Source organism: Chenopodium album, chromosome 10 (genome assembly GCF_948465745.1).
Source record: "Chenopodium album chromosome 10, dcCheAlbu1.1, whole genome shotgun sequence".
NCBI classification, from domain to species: domain Eukaryota; kingdom Viridiplantae; phylum Streptophyta; class Magnoliopsida; order Caryophyllales; family Amaranthaceae; genus Chenopodium; species Chenopodium album.
In genome coordinates this window covers 8,376,614-8,401,882 of record NC_137843.1, presented here as the reverse complement: position 1 = coordinate 8,401,882, position 25,269 = coordinate 8,376,614, and the positions used below count along the sequence as shown (strand labels likewise).

Genomic DNA, 25,269 nt, shown 5'->3' with positions numbered 1-25,269 from the left:
TCCTTACGGAGTACTTGTTTAATCTGCTAACTCAAAATTTTCCCTTCTATACAACCTCATCGGCAATGGCAACAAATTATATTTCTCACTGCACAGGCGATCACAGCAAACATGAATCAAGAATGCGAACAATACGCCACATGAGAAGTGCTTCCTGTGTACCCCCCCCTCCCCCCCCCCCCCCCCCCCCCCAAAAAAAAAAAATAAAAAAAAAAAGAAAAAAAAATCCCTAAAGAAAAAAGAAAATAACATCTTTTTCCAGTAAATGTTAAAATTTCTGCTATTTAGTGTAAGTTACCCCGCCTCTTTTGTTGCAAGCACGCAACTTCATGTTGTCAAAAAACAAACACTTCTAGGAAAGGGCAAATTCCACTTCTTACTTTGAAGTGAACTCTGAGGATCAGGAAGCATCTGGATAATAAGAAGATTTAGGTACAGGGTCTGAATACATCAGCAGTGTAGCGCTTGGATTTTGTCTCCAGGGTTTAGGCTCTTACACAGCAGTTGAAGTAGCTGAGGAAGATCTTTGTTGGCTGCAATCAACAAGAAAAAAATGTAAATAAATGATTGATAAAGCAAAAGATGTAAAAGTTGATTAGTAAAAACCAAGTCCAGCACCTAGAATATGAACATTGTTATAAGCATCAATACATATGGTCTGCTGTCTGGATACCAGGTTTCGAGTTTAATACTAGCAGAATTCAAACATAGATTGGGTTTATCTGCGACGGACACCACAGTTCCCACTCTATCACATATTTTTATAATGCAAGAACCCTTGATAAATCTTGTACCAGATCTGATCTTATTAATGATGACAAAATAGCTGATCTACATGCAGCATTAGCAATTGATAATTAGATATAGACTTAATTATTAACATATTCCAATTGAACATAAGATTTCCCGGATGGTGCAACATCTCATTCAAGCAATGTGAATACATCATAAAAAGCAAGAGCCAGATATACTTTGATCAAATTCATGCATAGCATGACTGCATGAGACTTCTGAAATCTCATATACGGAGGAAGAATCCAATTAACTAATACAAATCATGTGAGATAATAGTTTCCATCTTGCCAATACAAAACACATGAAGTAACATGTTTGTGTTGTAAAACTGCAATTCCCTCATTCATCGGGTAGACGGGTACATTCAAATGACAACTGGTCACTGACCAAAAGGACCATACTTTTGTAGTCTATATCAACCAGTTCTCAAGAAAATGTTACACAAAAAAAGGATTAGATTTAGGCACACCACTAATCCCCTCGGCTCAAACCCACTATTTGTCCATTGCCTTCATTAATTATTGGAGGCCACCTACGGTTTCACGGGCATATACCAAACAAACATAATATTAACCTTGACATCAGAAGTACAAATAGATGCATACATAATGGAACTACAAATTGTCACGTAAACAAGAATGAAGCATATCAAACACCAAAGAAGCACCAAATTGGGAAACATTATTGTCAAATAGATGCATACATAATGAATTAATGACTGGCTATTTTGCTGCAAAATGTGGATCGTTACAATCAATGTTATTGCCCAAGTATTTTCTTTGTTATTGCTCCAAGTTGCAAAATCAAGGCCCACATGTTTATAGTGTTTTACAGTTATTGATTAAGGCCATTAAGCATGCAACTATATGAATGCCATTTTTATGCTTAGTTTCTTTAATAATGGAACTGTCCTCTTAACATAAAACTAGATAAAGCAATTAGGCAGCCTTTTGTAACATAAAAGTAGATAAACGAAACATTAATGCCAAAAAGTATGATCTAGCAAGTCTAAACAACCAGGACAGCTGCATGTTAAAGCAACTAGATAAAGCCATTTGAGCAAAATCTTACAGCTGGAGAATGGTTTTGATTGAATTGCTGCTGTTCTTCATCGTTTACTTTGTTATTAGCAGGAGCAGTTGGATTGATGAAATCTTCTTTATTACCCAGACTAGCCCTTGAAGGATATCTTTTATTTTGATTCCCCATTTCTCTGATTTTTGAGAGATCAAGAGAGTAATCTGGCAATAGTCCCTTATGGTCCCAGTCTCCGAATTGTGGCACAGATAACCATGGTGCATTTCTCTGATCAAGAAAATAATTTCCAGTGTCAAATTTGCAACGATCAAGATTATAATCATTTTCCAATGAATAATTGAAGTTAAGGGAATTTTAACAGTGATGAACTCTACGTTTTTAAATCCTCAAGAACCCTTAAAAGCATAAAAAAGAAGATCAGCAATTTAGCCAACATATCCTAACAACCCACAAACATCAGTGGATTCAGTGCTGCATATAAATAAATACAAAGGGAGAGAGAAGAAACAAGACTCACAAGTAAGTACAGTACAAATTTTAATGATATTATGGAACAAAAAACTTGGAAAGGTGCAATAATAACATGTCCCTATGATACACTGATATTTAACTTTGTTTCATAGTATCAAAGCAAATTTCAATGTTTCATAGTTCATTAACATTTTACTTGTTGCAATAAACTCAGGAGTGACTGACAAATGACATACAATGACCTTGTTACGTAAATGGCTTTCGCCTATTAGCTTTTTCATGTGGTTAAACAACCAGCGGTTATTACAGATTTCAGTGAGTTGCAAGCTCAATAAATATGGATATATAGAGAGAAAATAACTTTTTGTAGTGGCTTTCGACATTCTAGTTTTTAACCAAAAAGTTAGTCATTTTGTTTAGTACTCCATACCACCTAACAATTAACTTCACTAAATATCTATATAAACAGCCAACACTGTGTAATGGATCGCAATTTGGGCCGACCCATTAAGGTCTATCATCGAAGGGCTAAGATGGGTCAAGTTCACAATGTGGGTCACAACCAAGAGCAAGTCAACAGCAACGGTAAATCAGAGAACAGGACAGCAAGAGAAACTGATTTGGAAGAACAAGAGAAGCAGTAGCTTTTGTCTAGAAAGCCAATTCAGGAAAGAAGACAAGTTTGAAAAGGAAGATTCACTACTTTAGTAACAATGGCAAAAAGATTGTTGTTTCCTAAGCTTTGGAGGTCAACCATTATTAAATTTAGGTTATGTTAGTGCTTGAGTATAAATTGTAATGTAGAAAAGTAGTAGCCTCTTATCCAGAAATTTGTATGAGAATATTCATGAGAGTTGTAGCCTAAAGCTGCTTGAGACTAATAGCCTAAAGCTATTGTATCTTGTAATCCTTCAATTTCAGTAATTAATCAAATACTCAAGCTTACCTCCAAATTAGTGCTAATTTAATTACAAACTATAGTGTGCGAATTTGAGTCCCTGACACACTGCAAGTAACTCAAGAAACCAATTCAATATAGATAGCCAATACAAATAGCTAAAATAGCCAACAATAAATAGCCAAACACAGCTATGATACTTGTATTAGCGGTTGAAGTAACAGAAAAAGATAACAAGACTCATCAAAACCATAACATATCCCCATGAAGGCCATGATACATCTTAAAGCTGCCACCTTAACCTCCTGAATCCTGATTAAACAAACTATTTTTCCCAGCTAATACAAGAAACAAAATTTGATTAAAGCGATAAGATTAAGAAACAACATAAACTTGCATAATACCAGTTAAGCTATATAAACTATTCAGAAGCACTGGATGATACAAATACAGCTTTTGATACAGAAAAGAGTATCGTGATACTGACCTTTGCTTTGAGTTTCTTTTATGCATGGGATGCTACAATATAAAAGGGGGCAGTTGACTTCACTGCTTCATACATTCAAGGCATGTTCTCGCTGCTTCAGATTGACTCACATGTGAACCTCATCTTTAAGACCACAGGAAGCAGTTAAGTCAGGAGACAAGCCAAAAAGCCTTGTCAAAATTTCTCATCAGAAACTAAGTGAAAGGCCTGAAGCAGCTAATCATCCATTAGATGTAATTGATGTCCAAGCAAACAATTGATGGCACTCATCAAAGGGCCAACTATTTATCTGCAAGAACTTCAAACGTTATAGCGTAAACAGCACATAACTGAGTGCTTGACTGCTTGGGCTTGTGCAGTATACAAAATATTGAAGATATGCATCCAACTGCTATGCATTGATGCACTCAGATGCCTCATTCTAGTTAAGCAGCCACCTGAATATCCATATTTGTACTGGCTGGCAATTTTCTTTTGGAAGGTGATAAACTCACTTCAACCTTCCCTAATGCCATTTGTTTTTTAATCTGCGAGGCTTCATCTGGCATTCCAGCTTTCACCAGACACGACAACAAAGATGTTACAGTAATGTCATCCGGGGTACACTTAACTGATAGCATCCTATTAAAAATCTTAATAGCTTCCACCAATCTACCCTTCATACAGTGGCCAATGATAAGAATGGTAAACGTATACTTATCATGCTTGCACCTTCTCTCCTCCATCTCAGATACAACTTGATTTGCCTCATCAACCTTCCCTTCTTTGCAGAGTCCATCAATGACTGGATTGTACATAAAGGGTTGAGGAATAATATCATTTCTAAACTTCAATTGCCTTAAAAAATTACAAGCTTCTTTCACTCTATTTTTCTTGCATAAAGCTATAATAAGAATAGAAAACGTATATTTATTTGGGAACAGCTTCCTATCAACCATTTCTTGCCAAAGCTTCAAGGCCTCATCCACTTGCCCTATCCGACAATAACCATCAATGCGAGAAGTAAAGGTAACAACATCCGGGAGACAACCAAGATAAAGCATTTTCTCATACATAGCTGACACAGAGGCCATGTTGCCAACCTTCCCAAAGCCATCAATAAGAATATTAAAAGTAACAAGGGTAGGTCTAATTCCAGTACTCGTCATCTCTTGGAAAAGAAAAGATGCCTCATCCATCATATTCAACTTACAATAACCTGATATGGTGGATGTATAAGTTACAACATCAGGAGATATACCATCTCTGGACCTAACTTCCAAAAGTAATTCTCGCGCTTTATCCACCTTGTTAACCCTACACAACCCGTCTATCATAGTGTTATAGGTAATAATATCTGGAAACAACTCAAATTTGACCATCTCCTCAAAAAATTTAAAAGCTTTATCAACTTGCCCCGCCTTGCACAGGCCTCTAATCATTATATTAAAGCTACAAACATCTAAGCACGATTTCGATATCATCTGCTCACTAAAGAAACTAACAGCCTCGTCTACTCTATTTTGTTTAACCAGCCCATTCAAAAATTTATTACACACAAAAGGATCCCCATCTTTCTCTCCACAATTCACTTGAGCAAGCAATTTCCGGGCAATGTCAAATCTTCCTGAATCCGAAAACAACCCCACCAAAAAACCCGAAAACGACGAATTCAGCGAAACCCCATCAACCACCATCCAATCAAGAACCAAATTAGCAGAATCATAAAGACCCATTTGACAAAGTGACCTCAAAATGTAATTATAAGTCCCAAAACTATGAATCAAATTCAAGTTCACCCTACTAAACTCAAAAAATCTCAATGCCAATTCGGTATTCCTACTATTATTAGAATCATCCAATCTTCTAACAACTTCAAAAGCAATCAATGGGGTTACACCCTTAACAAGATAATCCGAATGCAAATCCAAACAATGCGATTGAAAACAAAAAAGGGTACAGATCACTTTAACAAACCAACGTTCAGAAGGGTATTGAATTACCTCGCGAGAAAGAGTACGAGATCCTGCAACAACAGATGAAGATAAAGAGTGAAAATGGGGAAGAAAGAAGGCAAGCTTCGAGGCTCGAACCCTATGATGAGAGAGAAACGGAAATATCATGGGATTTGGGTTTATCGTTGCTAAACTTGTACCCAAGCATAAAAACCTTAATAGTTCGTGAAGGAGCTCAACAATGGAGTTTAATTTGAGGGTATTTGATGGGTTTTTCCATCGATTTTTGGGGAATCTAAAGATGGGTATTTTGAGATGATTGCGATTTGTATTGGGACATTTGAGGTGTTTGAAGGTGCCGGAGATGGCGGTGACTCCGGCGGCGATGGGAGGAGAGAGAAAGAGAGAGAGTCGTAGAGTGTGTTGGTTGAAGTTTGGAAGGGAAGAACTGAGGTAGACGAAGAAGGTGAAAGTTTGTATTCGGGTTTGAATGAGTTTGGGTAGGTTTCTTAACCCAAACGTGCTAATGGGCTAAGATTGGAGAATTGTGTGAGGCTTCCCTCTATTTCGTATCAACGTGTTATCTGTGTGGCTGACACATCGTGTGGCCGGCTGATAGCCTGATACACATCAAAACACTGATTGGGTAGTTCTTGATTGATTGAGTAACGCTTGACCGACCAAGTGACCCCGATCAAGTAACTCGTGAACGACCGAGTAAACCCTAAATAAGTTACTCTGACCACATGGTGTAGCTAGCTACATATAAAACTTTGTGATATCGTATTGTCGAAATATTCTAACACTTGGTATTATGTAGGTTTTTACGAAATATGTTGTGGTTGGACTATTAGTTGTTTTAATAGAAAATTAGATCCGATGGGAGCTGGCTAGGTATTTGTATAGTTATATTAATGGAAGGATCGGTGTGAAACGAGACTATAGATCTAGAAGAAATCTAATATATATAAATAAACTAGGCATTTTTCAAAAGCATTCGGCGTGCCACATAAGAAAAGGTATTATTTTGACCATTGAAAAATTAGATTAATAATTTATTTTAGAATTAAAAAATTCACTCGCTACCTAAGCAAAAGGGACGAATGAAATTTAAGAATTTTGCCACATAAGTAAAAACAACGAATAGTGAATAATTAAAATTTAAATTATTTAAACAACTAATAATTATCTTTTTTACATAAATGATGCAAATCTTTGATTGCAAATATTTTTAATCTCTCCCTAGAAAATATTATAAAAATTAGATATTAATAATATACTGTCGTTGTCCTTATATATAGAGAGAAATTTAGAAGATTCTCCCTAACTTAATTTTTAATATTTAAAAGATTCTAAATGGGACTAACATTTTGAAACAGAACGAGTATAATAAAAAAAAATGTCATTTATTTTTGAATTAAAATATAAATTGTCACCTAAGCAAAATTAATGAATAAGGTTTGGGATTTTATAATCAAGCGCCACGTAAAATAAATAAAACAAAGAAAGATTACTTTTGTTAAAATATATATATATATAAAATAAAATAAAATAAAATAAAATTATCTTATGATACTAGGAATTTTATCCAAATATTTAATGAATGATCTTTATAAATATACATTTCCCGAGTTTTTAGAGAGCCACGTAGGATTTAATTTTTTCAGCGCGCCATGTAGGATAATAAATTTTAGTGGTAGCCAATTAAATACGAGCTTATTAATTTCTTTTAGAATTAAATAATTTAAATGACACGTATGCAAAATTGGCGAATGAGATTTCCCATTTTAAATTAATTAAATATAAAATATTATCTTTTGATATTAGGAATTTTATCTAAATATATAACAAATTTTAGCACATAAATATATGTATAAAAAAAAATTATTTTAAAAATTCAAACAAACCGTGCATCGCACGGGCTTCATCTAGTTTAAGATAAGATGGATAATATGGTAGGAGTATAACAATAAAAGGGAAGTGTGAAAACTATTTTGGAACAAGTAAAGATGAAAAGTGTCAAACTGATATAAGATTGAGGGGGATTGCATAATTTTAACTGACATAAATCACAAAACCCAGTCAAAGAGTAGATTGTAAATAGTACAAAAGTCAATGATTGGCTTAGCTTATTTAGCATTGATATTATGAATTATGATTGGTCTTTATTACCTCGTTTTGACTTGTGATTTGACATCCTCTTTATTATATCGTGAATGCCCAAAGACACAAAATCACCCCTATATTCAATCTTATTACAATTCGATGAGATCTGATTTGATCAAATAAAAAAATAAAAAAAATCAAACCATGTCGAACGATATTTATAACGGAGTGAAGATAATGATACGTTCAAACCATAAATAAAAATCAGTGCATCAAAATACCCTTAAGAGAGGTTTAGTAATTTAATTAGGGTTTTCAAGAAATGAAAAAACAATCAATTACCTTGAATCCCTTTTTAATAATGTTTGCTTGACAAATTCAATCATTCTAGCCACCAAAAGTCCAAAACCACCGTCTAGTTGCCGACTCCACCACCATCAACCCGGAAAAAACTCCACCCACACCCAAAGCAACCCTATCATACCAAAACCACCAACCCCCCTAGGAAATAGCCCCACACCCACCACGTTTACCACCCATCACCCTAAAAAACCACCAAAATTGCCACGAAAACCGCCCATATACAACCTCAAATACCACCACAATTGCCACAAAACCCCCCCATAAACACCCCCAACCACCCCCATGAACAACCCCCAAACACCCCAATTAAAAAAACCTTAACATCCAAATCTACAAAAAGACTATTTGTAGGTCCATTATTGGATTTTAAGAATACTTTGGAATTATTTTGTTATAACAAGACCAACAACATAGTCCATGTAGTATTCCACCAACCAATTGAGTTCCCTCTAGGTTTTCTCCTTTGGAGGGTTTTTGGGTTTCCTTTAGGGTTTCTCACTTGGAAGGGTTTTTCTAGCATCCATTGCTATATTTCCTCTACTTTTTTTGAAGGTTTTCCTTCAATCTTCTCCTTCTATCTCTTTCTCTTCCATCTTTTTTCTTCTGGTCTCAATTATAAATTTTTGTAGGGGCTTCCACCGATGTTTTTACCAGTGGTAAGCCCCAAAAAACTTTTAAATTTCTTTCAATAAAGGATCACATCTGTATGGTGGTGTTTATTCTATTAGGTTTAATTTATCTGTTTGTTCGTCTACCAAAGATTGAAGATTTAGGGTTTCATAATATCCAAAAGTATCTAGAAGGCCATATGAGTTTTTCACCCAAATAACTATTCATCCGTGGATCTCAAGCCAAATTAGTGTTAACTCACAAATTGTATTGCTATAGATGAAGATTTTTATAAAGGCGATCGTTGATCGAATCTGCGATGTAACTAGTTTTAAGATAAATTGTATTTCCTCGCAATTGTTTGTAAGTACCGTTTGACTATCTTTCATCAATGAAATCCGAAATCCTTTTCCTCTTGTCAAAGAAAAAAAAAAAAAAAAAAAAAATCCACCAACCAAGAACTAGTTACATCAAATTACATTCATATACCAATTTTCTTTGTTCCCTCCGCAACACACCAACTCTCTCTTTCACCAACCCTTCATACACCATTTATCAATTCTCATCTCTGGTAAACTCTCTTTTCTATGCGTTTTTTTAGCATTTAAACATTGAATTTAATCGCTATGTTTACAAAAATAATTGTTGGATATAGCTTATTTTGCTTCAATTGTTTTAATTTGATGATAGATTAGCTGTTATTCACTTGGGTATTTGTCAAATTTTATATTGACATTCTTCTAGTCACTTTGTTTGTTTGAAGGTGATCAATTTGCAACTGGGTGTTTGAATTAAGATACTAGTGTTATGGAGGCTAAATTTCTGCAATATATTCAACCTTGTAAATGGGTGGATACCGAAAAATTGATGAGAAAACCCGGTGGGTTTATCCGGGTTTCTCAGAAAACTATGGATGATTCTGGGGTCCGGATGATGTTCATGAATATGCAATCAAATAGGAGAACTTCAGTTCATCATAAACCGCTTCGTTGGCAGATTTCGAGTTCTTTGAAGAATTCTCAAGGTGATTTTATGACTTTGTTTATGAAGTGTTTGATGAAATTGTGTGGAAAATGAAGTTTAATTTGCTTGGATATGATACAATATGGTTGATTTAATTCTTGCATTTTTTGATACTGCAAGATTGAGATCGTATGAATGTATAATTGACGGAATTATATTTATAAATTAGTTAGGATTGCACCTGTATCTTAATTTTAGGTGTAATATTGAGAATTCAGTGACCCTTCAAGGCTTCAACCAATGTATAGTTGAATTTGGTTAGGATTGTACTTGAAAGAAATATCCTTCCCTCTTTATTTGGGAGTAAAATAGAAAATTTAGTAACCCTTCACTTTATAATTGAATTAAGTTAGGATTGCGCCTGAAAATTATATCATATGCTCTTAATTTTTGAAGTAAGATTGAGAAGTTAGTGACTTTTCACCCTTTAGTTAATCTCAAGGCAAAAATCAAGACTATGCCTTCATCCTCCTCCTTGTCCATTGTTTCAACATTTGACGAGCCAAAGACTATTAAATACATTTACTCTTTGCCACCATTAGTTGTCTCTAATAGTCATCTTCTCATGTGTGTATCACCTCTTTCTTTTGGTTATGAATTTGTGTTCCTGTTCAGGTTCTTTGCTTGAGTCTGGTGGCATTTCTGCTTCGTTTGATGAATCCTTCGTTTTAAAGGTAATGTTGCCTTTTTTGTCATTACTTAAATTTGTTTCACAGGATGTTAAGACTTAAGACCTTTTCCATTAGTGAAGATTATTTTTTGGTAGATGGGCCTCAATTGATCTAAGTGGAAATTCAATCTTAATTGCAGAAAAAATCAGCAGAGGTAGAACCAATTCTGAATGGACGTTGCATTTACCTTGTTGGTTAGTTCCTAACTTGCACTCCGTCTGTGGTTACAGAACTTAAACTTACTCTAGTTTTAATTTACTAAAGTTACATGCAGGTATGATGGGCTCTGGAAAAACAACTATTGGCAGAGTTTTGTCAGAAGTACTTAATTATTCGTTTTCTGACAGGTCTGTCATTTGTTAGTTTATACGACGTATATATAATTTAGATGCCGTACTGTAGTTGCAACTTCTGATAGGTCTGCCTATGTAATCTGCATCACTTGCTATTAACAGACTGTCTTTGTTACCCTCAAGTACAAGTTAAATGTTTTAAACCCAATTGAGATATGAATTCGTTCAGATTAATTATTTTGCTTGCATAAACCCAATTGAGATGAATTCGTTCAGATTAATTATTTGTTATAATATAATTTTGTTTGAATTCTGGTTCTGCATGCTTCAGTGACTTATTGCTGGAGGAGAAAGTTGGGGGAATGTCTGTTACAGAAATCTTCAAGCAACATGGAGAGGGCTTCTTTAGAGACAAAGAGGTGAGTAAAAGCTGGTTTTTCTGCTATACCTGAATGATATTGTAATAAAAATTAATGTGGATGAGTGGAATGCTTGAAATTAGTTCTTGGGTCAATATAACCTTATATACAATGGGGTTTGTTGGCCTAATTAATTTAAGGTGCAATGCTGCAAAGTTTACACCGTCACTCTTCAAACAACTTTCTGCCTCCGCCTCGATTTTCTCTATAAATTTCAATGTTTTATCTTTGGTTAAATTCGATATATTTAGTTTCAAGTAGTGTTCTAAGGAAATAATAAGCAATGTAAAAAAGAGTCGAAGACACTGAATTTGAAGATTCAATTTACTTATAATCTATGGGTGGTTGGATTTAGAATGATGGAAGTCACAAAATACAAAATCATAAAAATTGAAACAGTCCTCTCCTAAGTATTTAGGATTTTTTTTTTTAAAAAAGTAAATTCAGGCATTCTTATTAATTGCAATAAGTACTACACATAAGATGTTAGCAGGCTATTTCAACTGTTCTGTAGATTGATGTCTTATTACATATGGATATCGTGATGAGTTGAGCATTTCATATCAAACACTCATGGTAGGGATGATCACAGTACATCAGTATTAGGTGAAGATGTATCCTAACACAATAGCTCTGCTCATGTAACTTTGTTGTTCTTCTGTCTTGGGGTGCTAGGAACAATGCTGATTTCACTTTTTATTGCAGACTGAGGTTTTAAAGGAACTGTCTATGATGCATCGGTGTGTTATTTCCACTGGTGGAGGGGCTGTTATAAGGCCCATCAACTGGTATGTGTTTTGCACATTTCATTACTGTCATTGAGGGTTATCTTTTCGATTTTTACAAGGCTGTTGTATGTTAATTTTATTGTATGATTTATCTTCCAGGAAACATATGCGAAGCGGTGTCAGTGTTTGGTTAGATGTACCAGTGGATTGCTTAGCTCGGAGAATTTCAGCTGTTGGGACCGGCTCTCGTCCTCTATTGCATGGTGAATCAGGAGATGCTTACACTAAGGTTTGTTGCTTGCCTGTCTTAGTTAATGGAAATTCTAACACATACTTTTAAGAAAGACTGTTAAAATTGTTGTTTACCTCCCTGCAGGCTTTGACATGCTTGTCCACCCTATTAGAAGAGAGAGGTGAAGCATATGCTAATGCTAATGCCCGGGTTTCTTTGGAATGTATGGCCTCATTAATGCTTTTATCTCTTCTTTTTACATTTTCTCTCTTCCTTAATTGAATATGGGGTGGTCTAGATATCATTGTATATTCTGGATGGAACTCAGATTGAACTTATATTAACCTGAGCATTAATATGCTCCTTTTTTCTATATGATAACCTATTTCTGCTGTGGTATTATATCCTTATTTTAACATCCATCCTAAATTGTTTGCAGCTATCGCATCGAAGCTAGGGAATGTAAAAGTAGATAATCTTAGTCCAGTTGCTATTGCAATTGAGGTAAGTTCTCTGTTCTCTACTATGACAGGAAAGAAAATAGAAAGTATTTTTAAGAAAGTCCTCTTACAAAGTTCATGCCTTCCTGTTAATCTGTTTGTTGGTGGTGGTTGAATTCAAAATTACCGTCCTTTTTCATTCACCTTTGACCTGACACATCTAAGATTTGCAGGTGCTTGAACAAATTGAGAGCTTCCTAAAACAATGATGATTTTGCCATATCAAACCAACATAGTATGTTGCTGTACGATTGTACGTCTTTTTGGTGTTGTATCTGTCCCGTTCATTGCATAGCCAATATAGCTATGGCATTTTTCAACTGTGGCATTTTTCCGAGTATAGTACTATTTATTGGTTCCGTGAGATGCACATACTATTCAAGCGTTGTGGATATTTAGTAGAATAGTTTACTGTTTTAGTGTATTGGTAATTTCTGGAGTTGTGAATTGTTGTCTCTTGTGAGAGCAACATTAGTTATGAAATAATGCTATAATTAGTGTTGAATTGGTACGAAATATGACCTCTTGGCCTCATTGGTCGATGTTATTGTACTCCTTTTTCTTGCTTTAATGCTATCATAAGTATTGATTTGGTACGAAAAATTGTGACCTTGCAGATAGATGCTACAGGCATTATACATGTTTTCTCCCTTTAATGCCATCGTTACTTTTAATTTGGTACGACAAGAATGTGAACCTTATGGGCTGATGTTGTTGCTCCTTTCTTCCTTTAATGCTATCGTTAGTATTGATTTGAAATGAAAAATTACAACCTTGTGGTGTTGTACTCCTGTTCCCCCATTAATGCTATCATTAGTATTGATTTGGTGCGAAGATGTTGGGTAAGTAAGCATCAATGTGAAGTCGTTTATTTAGTGATATTCCTATAATATCTAGTATTTGCGGGTCAAACGCTAGAGTGTAGTGAGAGAAAGACAAGGTGATTCCCAACTCCATGCACCATCAATTGGCAAGATTCAAACCCTACCAAGTGAGCTAAGCTTTGTATGATAATTGACCTGATTGTTATTATTGTCAAATGTACGTCATGTTAGAGGTGATCATTTGCGGACTTGGGCGGGTAGCGGGCTGGGCTTATGCTTATTTTTTTGTCCAACGGGCTTCATGTATCAAGCCCAAACCCTTTTATGCGGGCTTGATACTTTGTCCATGCCCGCTTACTAAACGGGCCGGGCTTGCCCGCGGGCTAATTCACGGGCCTTAAATTTTTGTTTTATTTTATAACACTAATTAATCTATTTATTATTTACATGTGCTAAAATTATTTTGGTAGGGTTGTCTTAAATTATTTTATTCACAAATAATGATAATAGAAATTAAAAACACACAAAGTATGTCATAATATAAAATTAAAATAAATAATTGTAACCAATAAAAGGTTATAGTTCATTATAGTCTCTTTGTATTTATTATTTTATTTTCTTATATACACAAAGTATTATTTTTATTATTAGATATAACACTAACTAAATAAAATTATTAAATTATTATTATTATTATTATTAAATTATTATAAACGGGCCGGACAGGCTAGCCCACGACACATATTTTCTTGTCCATACCCGCCCATTTATATTAACTGGCCGGGCCTAGCCCGCCCAAAAAACCAATTTTTTTTAAAAAGGTTGTCCAAGCCCGCTTTTTTGCGAGCCGGGTTGGGCGGGCTTAGCGGGCCGCCCCGCCCATGAACAGCTCTACGTCATGTAAAGATACGGAGTAACAAGTTTTCAGATAAATATTACTCCGTAATACGGAGTATGAATCTTTTTGGCTTTTAGCGCGATGCCATTATTTTTTTTTTTTAATTTTATTTTTTCAGAACTGGAAGTATACATCTTTTATAAGCTACTGCCAGTGCCAACTGCCAAGAGGTCTCTTTAGCCACCCTCATCATCAATGCTTTAATCAAGATAACAATTAAATCATAGGATGAAGACTAAATAAGATGTTTTAAAAAGTTGTCACCTAATAGTATGCATTATCCACATTTTCTTCAATACAAAACCTGGGTAATTGATACCCCAGCTAAGCATTTTTCGTGCAGTTCGCAATTTGTTCTCAATGCTGAGACAGATAGTACATACGCAACTATGCTTCATTGTAGGAATAAAGGAGGAAACCAATTTTCTTTGAGGAACAATCGGTGCTTGGACAAGTTTGCATAATGAACACTGCTGATTTCGACTCTTTGCCTTGAACAGTGAGACACAGTGATCATTTACAAGCCATAAAGCCTAGAAGGGGATCTCCTTTTGCCAATTGCAACCCTGCTTGGAAAAGTGAGAGAAAAGAAACTGGCTAGCACATATGATAATGATCATTGAAAAACTGTGTATTTTACAGGGTTGAGCAAATTGAGTAATTAACGAATTAATTGCCAAACATACAAATTACATTATTGTACAATTGCAATGCAGACTGTCTTCATATTATTCACAAGACATCTATATTATTGAGGGTGAACTCTGTGAGCTCTTAATACAAAGTTTGAAGACACCAAGAGCAGGAAAATGTAGGGACTTACGCAGGCTCTGGGATATTCGCTTCGGAATTGAATGAAGGCAAGGCCAAAATGCTTATGCTTCAACCTCATTTGACCTTCATTGATAGCATTATCAATGACAGCCTAGGCAGGGACATAAATAAGTACTGCAGAAAAGAAAATTTGCGATCAGTTATGCCTTATTGGCTTATACCAACTTATCAGGCAAACAAATTAATACAACGTTAAACTAAGAATTGTGCCTGCCAATGAATTCTACATAAAAACTCCAGCAGATCAACTCACAAGAGCTTGCAAGAGGACATCGCAACTTAAGAGAAAAACACTTATTAAGATATTTTTTTCTTCTCCCTAGTAAGAGTGTGAAGTGCCTGAATGTGGTTAAAAAAAAAAAAAAAAAAAAAAAAAAAAAAAAAAAAAAAAAAAAAGAAAAGAAAGAAAGAAAGAAAGAAAGAAGATATTGGGGGTTGACAAGATAAGCCTATAGATCTAGACACCTTTCATCTATCTCTACATTATAAAGACAGCATTTTTCATAGTACCTACTAGCTAGTTCACTTCTACAGGTTCACAGTATAATAATGCACTTCCCTTGTCAAATAAATGAGTCATCAAGACCATATTATAAGTTATAACTATACACCATGAGCAACACTGTAGCAAGATGCCAAGATTAATCCAAAAATGAAACATGCATGATACAGCAGTAAGTTCAATTCTAGTCAAGATAATACAACTGATACTACTATTACTCTGTTAATAGTAATAGCCTGAGAATAGCTGAATATGGTAGAGAGTAAGAAAAGCAGCTGCGTTTATGGTGAGTGACATGAAACTGGGTATACAGGTATACCAGGTCCTGGCCCTTGGGAATCAAATATGAGCAGCACCCATCATGGCTATCAATTTGCTAAGACTGCTAACTGCTAACACTCATAGAAAAATCTAAGTGTACATCAGAAACCAATGAGGAACAAGGGCTAATTATTGATTCAAACATATTTTTCAAGCAGTCTTATCTACAGAAAGCGTGACTGCATCAGGCATAACTATAAATCTAAAGAATGTCAAACCTAAATGACTTCAGAGCTTTTGTAAGGAAGATAAGCCCAGAAAAATATATAATATAATTTACACGCACCCACTGGAGCATTTCACAATGCTGTCACACAAACAAGCATATCTGCTTATCATAAATATGAACTCCTAGTGATGAGATGATTAGTTTTGGGGACCCCATATACAATTTGGGTTTACAATAAATGTAGACATTTCATGTTGTGAAATACCTTACTCGTTTGGTGCTATGCCTTTTTTGACATTTTTTAACCTGCTTCCTGAGCTAAATTCTTGATAGTCAAGCTGAAATAAATAAATCAAAGCCTTATAGTCAAGCTGAAAATTATGGGAAAAAGACCTATTCTCATACAATGCTTTATCCCATTCCAAAAGGCAAAGGAGAATTTCAAATTGCGCTCTCCATGGCAATCTCACTGATATGGTTTTCCTAACATGAACTAAACAAAGGGTACAATTTGAAAGGTGTGTTAGATTATTTTGAGAAAGAGGGTACTAGTCGAAAATAAAAGGTCGTGTTAGAGAATGTATTCTTCCATGAATTACTCGTTTCAATATGCTCTATTACAGCCTTTACAGTTACAAGTACAAAATTAGGTTTAGTAAGGAATTGTCCAGTAAACAAGTGCCAATCATAGTAACCCATCTGTTTAGATGAAAAGTATATTCTATGATGAGCAGGATCCATTACCAATACCCATTAGCTAGATATCTGACATAGCTTCAAATTAAAAACCGTTTGATATAATGGTTTACTACTTTACTTACAGTCACCAAAAAACCATTATAGGACAAAGAAACAGAACAGCTACACAGCCAATTAAAAATAAGCAGTAAATAAAAACCACCCTCCACCCAAAAAAAAAAAAAAAAAAAAAAAAAAAACACGCAGTACCTTGTCCTCAAAAGAACGAATAGATTTAATTATTGTGTCACCCTCTTCAGAAGCAATAGGTTATGGTCAAACAAAAGCAAAATTTTCCTCAACATTTCAATAATCAATGGCTCTGTTTACAAAAGGAAAAACTGAAATTTTTTCCCGAAGTATGAAACTTTTAAGGTTTACTCTATGCATTCCCTCTCCCGAAGTATGAAACTTTTAAGGTTTACTTTATGCATTCCCTCTCCCGAAGTATGAAACTTTTAAGGTTTACTCCATGCATTCCATCACCATCAGCGACATTCAAATCATCTTAAAAGCCCAGCTCATCTCATCTTTTATACACAAGAAACTAACAAATGATTTCATTTACCGCAAGAATGCCCCTAAAAGTTATTTTGCTAGTAAGTATTTGAGAGAATAATTTGTTTTTTATATCAGTAGTTTAAATTGAAATGTTCCACACAGATGTTCAAGGCAATGCATATTCATTAGCAAACACATTAATCTTCTTCATTAAAAGTTTTATCAGCCAATCATTACCACCTTTGTAGGTATGTACGAACGATGACAAATCTAAAATGAAGTACACAAATGTCTGTAATTGGAGAAACTGGAGATGCATTCTTAAACCATCAATGTCATTGTGTCAAGCAACAGTATAGTACACAAACTTGTTACTTTCCCTTCATATTATCACCATAATAAACAACCTCTAAATGATCACACAAGATGATCATAACCAATGGTTCTACTTTCACATTTGCCAGTGAATTTGCGAGCAATCATATTTATTTAACAACTTGTTTAGTTATCTTCACCCCTAGCCTACATTTGTAGAAGCTCTTAGAATTTGTTGGTATTTTGGAGGATGGCATAAGAGGGTTGTTTTAAGTCAAGAAATATTTTGATTTATAAAGTGATAATTGATGATGAAATGATGATAAAAGGAGAGGAGCTTTTACTTGGAAATGCTTGCTTTGTGTTAATTAGTTCGGTTTAACTTAAATCACACAACTAGTGTCATCAACATCCACTACCATGAATAAGCCAGTAGAGCACACTATGTGTATGATGTAAGCTAAACCCGTCAATGTAAAAACATTTCCATAACTTCTCCTTCATCGACTATCAATTCCAGCATTATCAATCTCAATTAGCTCAAAATTACTTCTCCAAACATAAAAAGTTCACTCACGCCTACTGCAAACTACAAACAAGTTTTGGGATTATACTTCACCTATATAGTAGAAGTTTTATCATTCTGAATTCCATGAATCAAAACTGTAATTCTATTGTCTGCAGAAGTCTTGAATAATTCAAAGCATGCCATTCTTCTTTTTAGAGAATTTCTAATACCATCTTGCTATCATACCGGAACCTATTGAAGCTTATGAAACAATAATATGACATGACATAAAAATAAAAAAAATCAATAAAAGTAAAATCAAAGAGCTAAAGGATGATTGAATACATACTGAAGTTATTCCTGAGAAACTCACAAATGAACATCCAAGCAATGCACAACAGAGGACCCTTTGGGAATAACAATGATCACATCCGACCATACAATTGACCCCCACAATTCCCCTAATTCATTCTTCCTCACCAAAATCTCAGCACAAAGCACCTCCATTTCCTGCCCACTCCAGCCCCCGTTCCCATTCGCCTTCTGGTTCGCTTTCCCTTCCCACACCACAAACAACCTCCCACCCACATTAGCCATAGTAGCACCACACAAGAACTTAGGTAAACTGTTATCTACCCCTTTCAACTCCTTCCACTCATTCTCCCCGACATCAAACCCTCTAATCTTCCCCAAATAATCATAACAATACAACACTCCATCCACCACAGCGGCCCGCCCCCTCCACCCCAAATCGAGCTCCGTTGACACCAACCCCCACTCCTCCATCCCCGGGTCGAAAATTACCCCACCCCTATCAGCCATTGCATACAATCTCCCATCCACTACAGCACTAGCGTGCATCCACTTCTCCTTCACCTCAATCGGACTCCGAACCGGCCTCCACAACCGGCTAATCGGATCAAAAACCTCAGCCCAGTTCATAGACCTAGCCCAATTATCCACAACACAACCCCCCAACACATAAATTTTCCCATCAATCACCCCAGAAGCAGCAAATTCCCTCCCAATCCTCATTTTAGGACCCACTTCCCATTGATTAGACAAACAATCAAGAACCCACAAGTTTGGGGAAGGGATATCATTGACAGACCCACCAATCACATACAAATGGCGACCTAAAGAAACGAAAGAAGCCCCAATTAGGTGAGATGGGGAGGGATTAATTGGGATTAGGGTTCTTGGGATGTGATTAATTTGGGGATTTTTGGGGGAAAATGTAGAAGGGTCTAGAGAGTACCATTTGAAAGAGAAGGAAGAGTCTTTAGAGTTGAAGATGCGAAGGTTGATGAAGAGGAATGATTGGGTGGTGTTGAGTGCACAGCGAGTGGCGTGGAAGAGAGGAGAACGGAGAATGGACCGCCATGATTTGCTGACAAGAGAGAGGAAAGGGTGGTGGGAATGAGGAACTCGAGCTAAGCATTGCAGTGCGACGTCGTTTGAGAGAGCTGGAATCAGGGGTTGTTCATAATGGATTTCAGTGGGATCAGAGGATGAAGGTGAAGGTGAAGGTGGAGGTTGAGGTTGATCGGCCATGGTTGTCGGCGTTTTGAGAGTTCAGGTGAGAGGGATGGAGAATTTGGAGGATCATTTGGACTGTACAGGCTTTGGCCTTGGCTTTCTCATATTTGTTTGATCATTTGATTAATTGGAATGCTCCAAGTTTATCTTTCAAGGTGGATACCACTCTTACAAACTTTTACCGACTGCTCGGTAATATAATAAGGTATCTAATTTAGAACGTCACATTAAATCTTAACGTAATATGAATTATGAAATAAGAAATAGTTCTTGAAAAAGGGGAGCATATTAGTAACTCAGTAAGGTGTCTTATCGTAAGACAATTCTAAAATCTAGTTGACCTCAAAATACGCCAGGACGACACAAATAATAGCCCTATGAAAAGCCATCTTTTGAGAATTTGAGAGACAAAACAAATCAAGAAATTTTATGTTTAAAAAAAGTATCCACCGTGGGCTCTAGACACTTTTCTTAAAAAAATGACTTATAGATAAGTGGGTGATAAACTTACACCTTTTCAATTTCATCATAAACATCGACAATGAATGAGAATATAACTATACTACCTGTACTGAGTTGGTGGCGCGAAAACAGAACCTTATCTGAAAATCTGAGGGTGTTGGAACTCTACTGTGAAAAGGGATGTCAGCAGTTACAGTAAACGGCGTTGCTGCATTATTTCTCAGCAGCAACCACTTTCATCGCAGCAACAATTATTCTGCTAACACCAATCAATTCAACTCCTTCACCAACAAACGCCGCATAATCATCACATGCTCCTCTTCTACTGCTAATGCTCTTCCTTCTGTTGATTTAAACCCTCTTCAATCCGCTCTTGAAAAGGTTCACCTTTATCTCTCGATCTCCTCATGATTGAATTGGATGGATTTTAGGATTACCCAGTATTTGAATTTGTTGAATAATATCTGGGTAATTTTCTGATTTTTCTGGGTGCTTTTATATTTGTTTAAATTTGCCTAATTTTATAGTCACATTTTCTTTCTGGGTTTGCAATTCTAGTTTGTTTGGGTACTAAAGGATGCTTTTTTAGGGCTTAGTTTGCCTTGAGCTCAATTCTAGTTGTTTAAGTGTGTTAATTGGGTTTTCACACTTGATGAATATCTATGAAATGTGTTGCATTATCATGGATGTTAGGATGATACTGTAAACCATTAAAATTTCTAACCTGCAATATACAAATAAAGAGGCAGAAAATATACGGGAACAATGATTTTATTAATAGTTTGTGGGTAAAAACTCTCGTAGATCTCTTGATTCCTCTCTCCAAAGGGCTAGGGTTTTGATATTTGTTTATAGTACGGGCCTTGTCGGCTTATTCCATACTATGTACCTACAATGTTTGGTAGTAGGGAGGAGATAGGGTCTTTGTGACTTGTTCCATCTGAGCCTAATTAAACCCTAGGTACGACCCTCTTTATATAGAGTGTCGTAGAATAAAAGATAATAATTTATGAGATTGTGAAGATAAATATCTTATATTTTTTTATAGTATCTCCTTATTTACATATATCTGACACCTAATAATTAACAAAATTTCGGTGTCAACAGATACTTTTTATGCAAGATTACACTTAAATTCATTCTCATTACCGCCGTTTAATTACCCTTACCAGATGGACTGTTTTATTGTTTTTAATCTTTAATTGTGATGTTCTATGAGCAAAGCCTATTGATCATTGCAGTACTAGAATTTCTGAATTTGATAATTAAGTGTTGGAAGCTGGTTTTTGAAGGATTGTTGTTGTGAATGGGTGATAATATCTGTTGGGAAGTTGCTGAAGGCTGAGAACTTTGAGCTCCTAGATATAATAGAAGGAATTTCATTGGTGTCACCAAGTTCCTGAGTTTCAGGCCATCATGATTTATGAAGCACGTGGTTTTGTAAGTATAGGTAGTGAAAATTTAATCGATAATAGCTAAAGCTAATGCATCTAGTTGAACTTTGAAGAAAGAACTTTTGGCTGGTGTTATATACTACATCTTAATCGAGTACCTAACAACAATTCCTTTCCAAAGAATAGACTGAATTTGTGTGCTCAAGTAATATCCAAATCAATGTGATTAATCATTTCATGATATTTCTTCAACTCGTGACATTTTATGAAGACCTTAGACCCTCTCGTAATGGTGAAGTATTTATGGTGAAGATTTTATGCTTGTCAGAATGTGATGCTTAATAATTCTAAACGAAAATTTCTGAGGATGTAAGCATTTTATGGTGCAGAATGACAGTGATGCTGTCAAGGACGCACTTGATCAGTTAAGCGAAGTTGGTTGGGCCAAAAGGTGGAGTTCACAGCCATATATCTCTCGTCGTACTGTACGTAGCCATTTTTAGCATGTACTTGTTAAGTTTTCAGCTTAGTTATTGGCTAATCTAAAAAAGGTTGCTGAAGAAAAGTCATGATTTGCATTTCTAATGCACAGACATCAATTCGGGAGCTGACAACTCTTGGAATCAAGAATGCTGAGAATCTTGCTATATCAAGCGTCAGAAATGATGTAAGTGACTAGTTCCATCATAGAGGATGAGCATATATAAGCAAATGTTATTTCACCATTGCCTTGAGGAGGGTATTTTGAGGTTCTCCTCCTATCGTAGAGGACTTCAGCATCATGACTTGTGTTGCTTGCTTCCATTGGCTAGCTCCTGCTGTTAGCTTAAAGTTTATATTTATTGGCACATTGTTATGTATGCACAATTGCACATTATGTTAGATGATTCTGTTATTGAATGAACTCTAGTGATGGGGGATTTAAAACTTTACTCTGGATACTGCATCATGATAAATTTCAGTCATGCAGGCAGCTTTTCTAGCTACGGTGGTTGGCACAACAGGATTTGTGGCTGTTCTTGCTGGCCAGCTTCCAGGGGTAAATTGCATCCTCTTATCTCCATTATATACAAGCCAGCTTATATTCCTGTCAAATGTATTGCAAGACTGAACTGTATGCTAGATTGAACATACTACGTAAATAAATTCTTTGATGTCAAAATGTTGCTATTCCTCTGATCTTCACTCAGATTATTTCTAGCTAGTCAGTCTTGTGAGTCAAAAGTACCAAGGTTGACTACTTTTTGTAGACATAAAATATGAAAACTTTGGTCTAAGGTCTTTTAATGTGATTACACATTCTTGCCGTTCTTTCAACATGGAAGAATGATTCTGCTTTCAACATGTTGGTTTTATTTTTTGTTTTTGAAGAAAAATTGCACACAACTATTTACAAAGTCAGGCAACTTTGGTATCATAAAACTGTTTGAAAAGGATTTGAATGATTCTGCTTATTCTGTCTTGAATTCCACTTTGGCTAGTGTGATAATTTACTGTAACATATTATGGAGATGTCAGTTTGTAAATTTAGGAATTAATAACAAATTATTATAAATGTGGGCAGTTGTGGCTCTGTGCACATTTCCTTCTGATTGTTTTCTGAAACTGTGGCTCTATGATTGTTTCTGTCTCTTGAGTTTTATAACTATGCTTGTATTATAGGACTGGGGCTTCTTCGTGCCATACTTGGTTGGAAGCATCTCTTTAGTGGTTTTGGCTGTGGGTAGCGTTGCACCTGGGTAAGGAACTAAGGACTTCTACATTTCCTTACAGATATGAAGTATTTTTCTTTCCTATCCTCATCTTATTCTTTTCTAGAGGGGGATATACCTTTTACTCCAGGGAACTGAAAGCATTCCAAATTGACGTACTATAATATTTGTCTATGCAGGCTTCTACAGGCAGCCATTGGTGGATTCTCTGTGGTTTTTCCTGATTATCAAGAGCGGCTTTCTAGGCATGAAGCGGCTCATTTTCTAGGTAATACAGTATGTCAGCAATAGGGTTACTCTTTAGTCAACATATATGTTCATTTTATCATAAACACGCAGCTGATACTATTATCAGCAGTAGCCAGAATTGCAACAATGTAGGCATACAGCTGCTTGGAAATGAAAGCATGCATAGAGAGAGAGAGAGAGAGAGAGAGAGAGAGAGAGAGAGAGAGAGAGAGAGAGAGGGGGGGGGGGGGGGATTGGTGGAGGGGGAGTGGTTGAACTTCAGGAGCATTATATTACATAGTTGTATCATGTTATATTGAAATGATATGTCATAGATAAGCTAATTATCTACAATTACCTCACTTATCATTATCGATGATCAGCATCATTTAATATCTCGCCCAAAGTCTAGTCTCCACTGGCTACCAGCTCTGTTCTAGTTATTACTCTTTCAAACATGGCTTGACACTGTTACTATTTTTCACAGTTGCATATTTGCTTGGCCTACCAATTTTGAGTTATTCCCTGGATATTGGTAAAGAGCATGTGAACCTCGTCAATGACAAGTTGGAGAAGCTTATATACAGTGGACAGCTTGATTCTAAGGAACTTGACAGGTAATACGTTTACTAGGCCTTTATGGTTCATGGTTCAGAAAACACATTTTCTTGAGGCTATCCTGAAATAACGTTTTTGGACATCTTATAATCCCCATAGTGGTCTATCTTCTGCTTTTAACATTTCTATTTTCTCTCCTTTCATGTCTGAACATATTTTGTCCAATAGTCAATTGACGACTGTTGAAACAACTGATACACATATATCTGAGATTGAATTATAGAGGCTTTTTGGAGTATGGGGCACTTTCTTGAGAGTATAGGTTGAGATTGAACTCCTGAATCCACTATCAGAGATGGATTAATCTTATATTAAGTTTTCGAGGCATCTGTTGGTAGTTATGGCTAAAAAAAATTATTTGTTACTCCAGGTTAGCTGTTGTGTCAATGGCTGGGCTGGCTGCCGAAGGGCTAACATACGACAAAGTTATTGGTCAATCTGCAGATCTTTTCAGTCTACAGGTCTGTAGCAATTTTTCTTTTGCCATCTGTTGCTTGAATTTGGGGCAAAAGGTTTAGAGTTTGATGTTGTTTTCCGTACACAGAGATTTATAAATAGGAGTACGCCACAAATCAGCAAGGACCAGCAACAGAACCTCACTAGATGGGCTGTAAGGATGACCTCCTCTTTCTTTTCCCTCTCACAAGCTGGGCAGGGCCTTATATATTGTGCGCTATGTTTGTTCAGGTTTTGTTTGCAGCATCTCTCTTGAAGAACAATAAAGCGGCTCATGAAGCTCTGATGGCTGAAATGTCAAAGAAAGCAACTGTAATTGATTGCATCAAAGCAATTGAAACAGCCTCATAAATTATAGAAGAAAAACAGTCCTCACAAAAAAATTCACAGATTTTTTGGTACAAGGTTTAAACAGCTCAAGCCTAATATGATAATATAAAGTAATCTATAATTGTAATACTGTATTCTATATTGATGAGAATCTGAGAAAGACTGGATGATTACAAATTACACTTGCTTCAAATTTGCTGATAAGCTCCAACTTTAAATTGTATTTTGTAACAGACAAGGTGCAATTTGTGCTCATCCCCATACACATTAGTCTCAAATTTGCATATATTTGGTGTCAAATGAACCCTATATGAGACTGGGAGAACATGTTTTATCTTACAATCGACCCAAAT

At 35.7% G+C, this 25,269-nt stretch overlaps 4 protein-coding genes across 6 annotated transcripts; 2 read left to right on the top strand and 2 right to left on the bottom strand.

The window, feature by feature from the left end:
* Positions 1-241: 241 nt before the first annotated feature.
* LOC145563406 (uncharacterized) lies at positions 242-6,100 on the bottom strand. The gene is made up of 3 exons (XM_081623852.1): positions 3,690-6,100; positions 1,867-2,100; positions 242-533 (listed from the first exon to the last, which is right to left on the bottom strand). Exon 1 carries the CDS (start codon positions 5,789-5,791, stop codon positions 4,115-4,117), a length of 1,677 nt encoding a protein of 558 aa, XP_081479978.1. The 5' UTR covers positions 5,792-6,100; the 3' UTR covers positions 242-533; positions 1,867-2,100; positions 3,690-4,114.
* A 3,108-nt stretch (positions 6,101-9,208) lies between these two features.
* LOC145563404 (shikimate kinase, chloroplastic-like) lies at positions 9,209-12,925 on the top strand. The gene is made up of 11 exons (XM_081623851.1): positions 9,209-9,272; positions 9,446-9,725; positions 10,340-10,398; positions 10,535-10,589; positions 10,670-10,742; positions 11,020-11,107; positions 11,813-11,895; positions 11,995-12,124; positions 12,212-12,290; positions 12,507-12,571; positions 12,741-12,925. Exons 2-11 carry the CDS (start codon positions 9,509-9,511, stop codon positions 12,774-12,776), a joined length of 885 nt encoding a protein of 294 aa, XP_081479977.1. The 5' UTR covers positions 9,209-9,272; positions 9,446-9,508; the 3' UTR covers positions 12,777-12,925.
* Positions 12,926-14,868: 1,943 nt separating this feature from the next.
* Positions 14,869-20,035, bottom strand: LOC145563403 (F-box/kelch-repeat protein SKIP6-like). Of its 3 annotated transcripts, XR_014094535.1 has the most exons (3): positions 18,527-20,033; positions 16,381-16,453; positions 14,869-15,237 (listed from the first exon to the last, which is right to left on the bottom strand). XR_014094535.1 is itself a non-coding variant. In XM_081623849.1 (2 exons), the coding sequence occupies exons 1-2, from the start codon at positions 19,729-19,731 to the stop codon at positions 15,204-15,206; spliced, it is 1,215 nt and encodes a 404-aa protein (XP_081479975.1). In that variant the 5' UTR covers positions 19,732-20,035; the 3' UTR covers positions 14,869-15,203. The 3 variants fall into 3 exon arrangements, 2 of the variants coding, with proteins under 2 accessions (XP_081479975.1, XP_081479976.1); XM_081623849.1 differs by lacking the exon at positions 16,381-16,453 and having other exon boundaries at positions 18,551-20,035; XM_081623850.1 differs by lacking the exon at positions 16,381-16,453 and having other exon boundaries at positions 18,527-20,029.
* A 239-nt stretch (positions 20,036-20,274) lies between these two features.
* On the top strand, positions 20,275-25,202 carry LOC145562151 (uncharacterized). Its single transcript, XM_081622341.1, has 10 exons — positions 20,275-20,559; positions 21,962-22,057; positions 22,165-22,239; positions 22,543-22,611; positions 23,235-23,311; positions 23,464-23,552; positions 24,000-24,129; positions 24,501-24,591; positions 24,675-24,740; positions 24,818-25,202. Exons 1-10 carry the CDS (start codon positions 20,359-20,361, stop codon positions 24,935-24,937), a joined length of 1,014 nt encoding a protein of 337 aa, XP_081478467.1. The 5' UTR covers positions 20,275-20,358; the 3' UTR covers positions 24,938-25,202.
* Positions 25,203-25,269: the final 67 nt, after the last annotated feature.

Excerpts from the sequence above, each read along its gene's own strand:
- LOC145563404 (XM_081623851.1), top strand. The coding sequence starts at position 9,509 with ATGGAGGCTAAATTTCTGCAATATATTCAACCTTGTAAATGGGTGGAT. Across the intron at positions 10,743-11,019 it reads AATTATTCGTTTTCTGACAG|TGACTTATTGCTGGAGGAGA; the intron begins GTCTGTCATTTG and ends TGCATGCTTCAG. Across the intron at positions 12,291-12,506 it reads TGCCCGGGTTTCTTTGGAAT|CTATCGCATCGAAGCTAGGG; the intron begins GTATGGCCTCAT and ends AATTGTTTGCAG.
- LOC145562151 (XM_081622341.1), top strand. The coding sequence starts at position 20,359 with ATGTCAGCAGTTACAGTAAACGGCGTTGCTGCATTATTTCTCAGCAGC. Across the intron at positions 23,553-23,999 it reads TGAAGCGGCTCATTTTCTAG|TTGCATATTTGCTTGGCCTA; the intron begins GTAATACAGTAT and ends TATTTTTCACAG. Across the intron at positions 24,592-24,674 it reads CAGATCTTTTCAGTCTACAG|AGATTTATAAATAGGAGTAC; the intron begins GTCTGTAGCAAT and ends TTCCGTACACAG.
- LOC145563403 (XM_081623849.1), bottom strand. The coding sequence starts at position 19,731 with ATGGCCGATCAACCTCAACCTCCACCTTCACCTTCACCTTCATCCTCT. Across the intron at positions 15,238-18,550 it reads CATTGCTTGGATGTTCATTT|TACTTATTTATGTCCCTGCC; the intron begins GTGAGTTTCTCA and ends TCTTTTCTGCAG.
- LOC145563406 (XM_081623852.1), bottom strand. The coding sequence starts at position 5,791 with ATGATATTTCCGTTTCTCTCTCATCATAGGGTTCGAGCCTCGAAGCTT.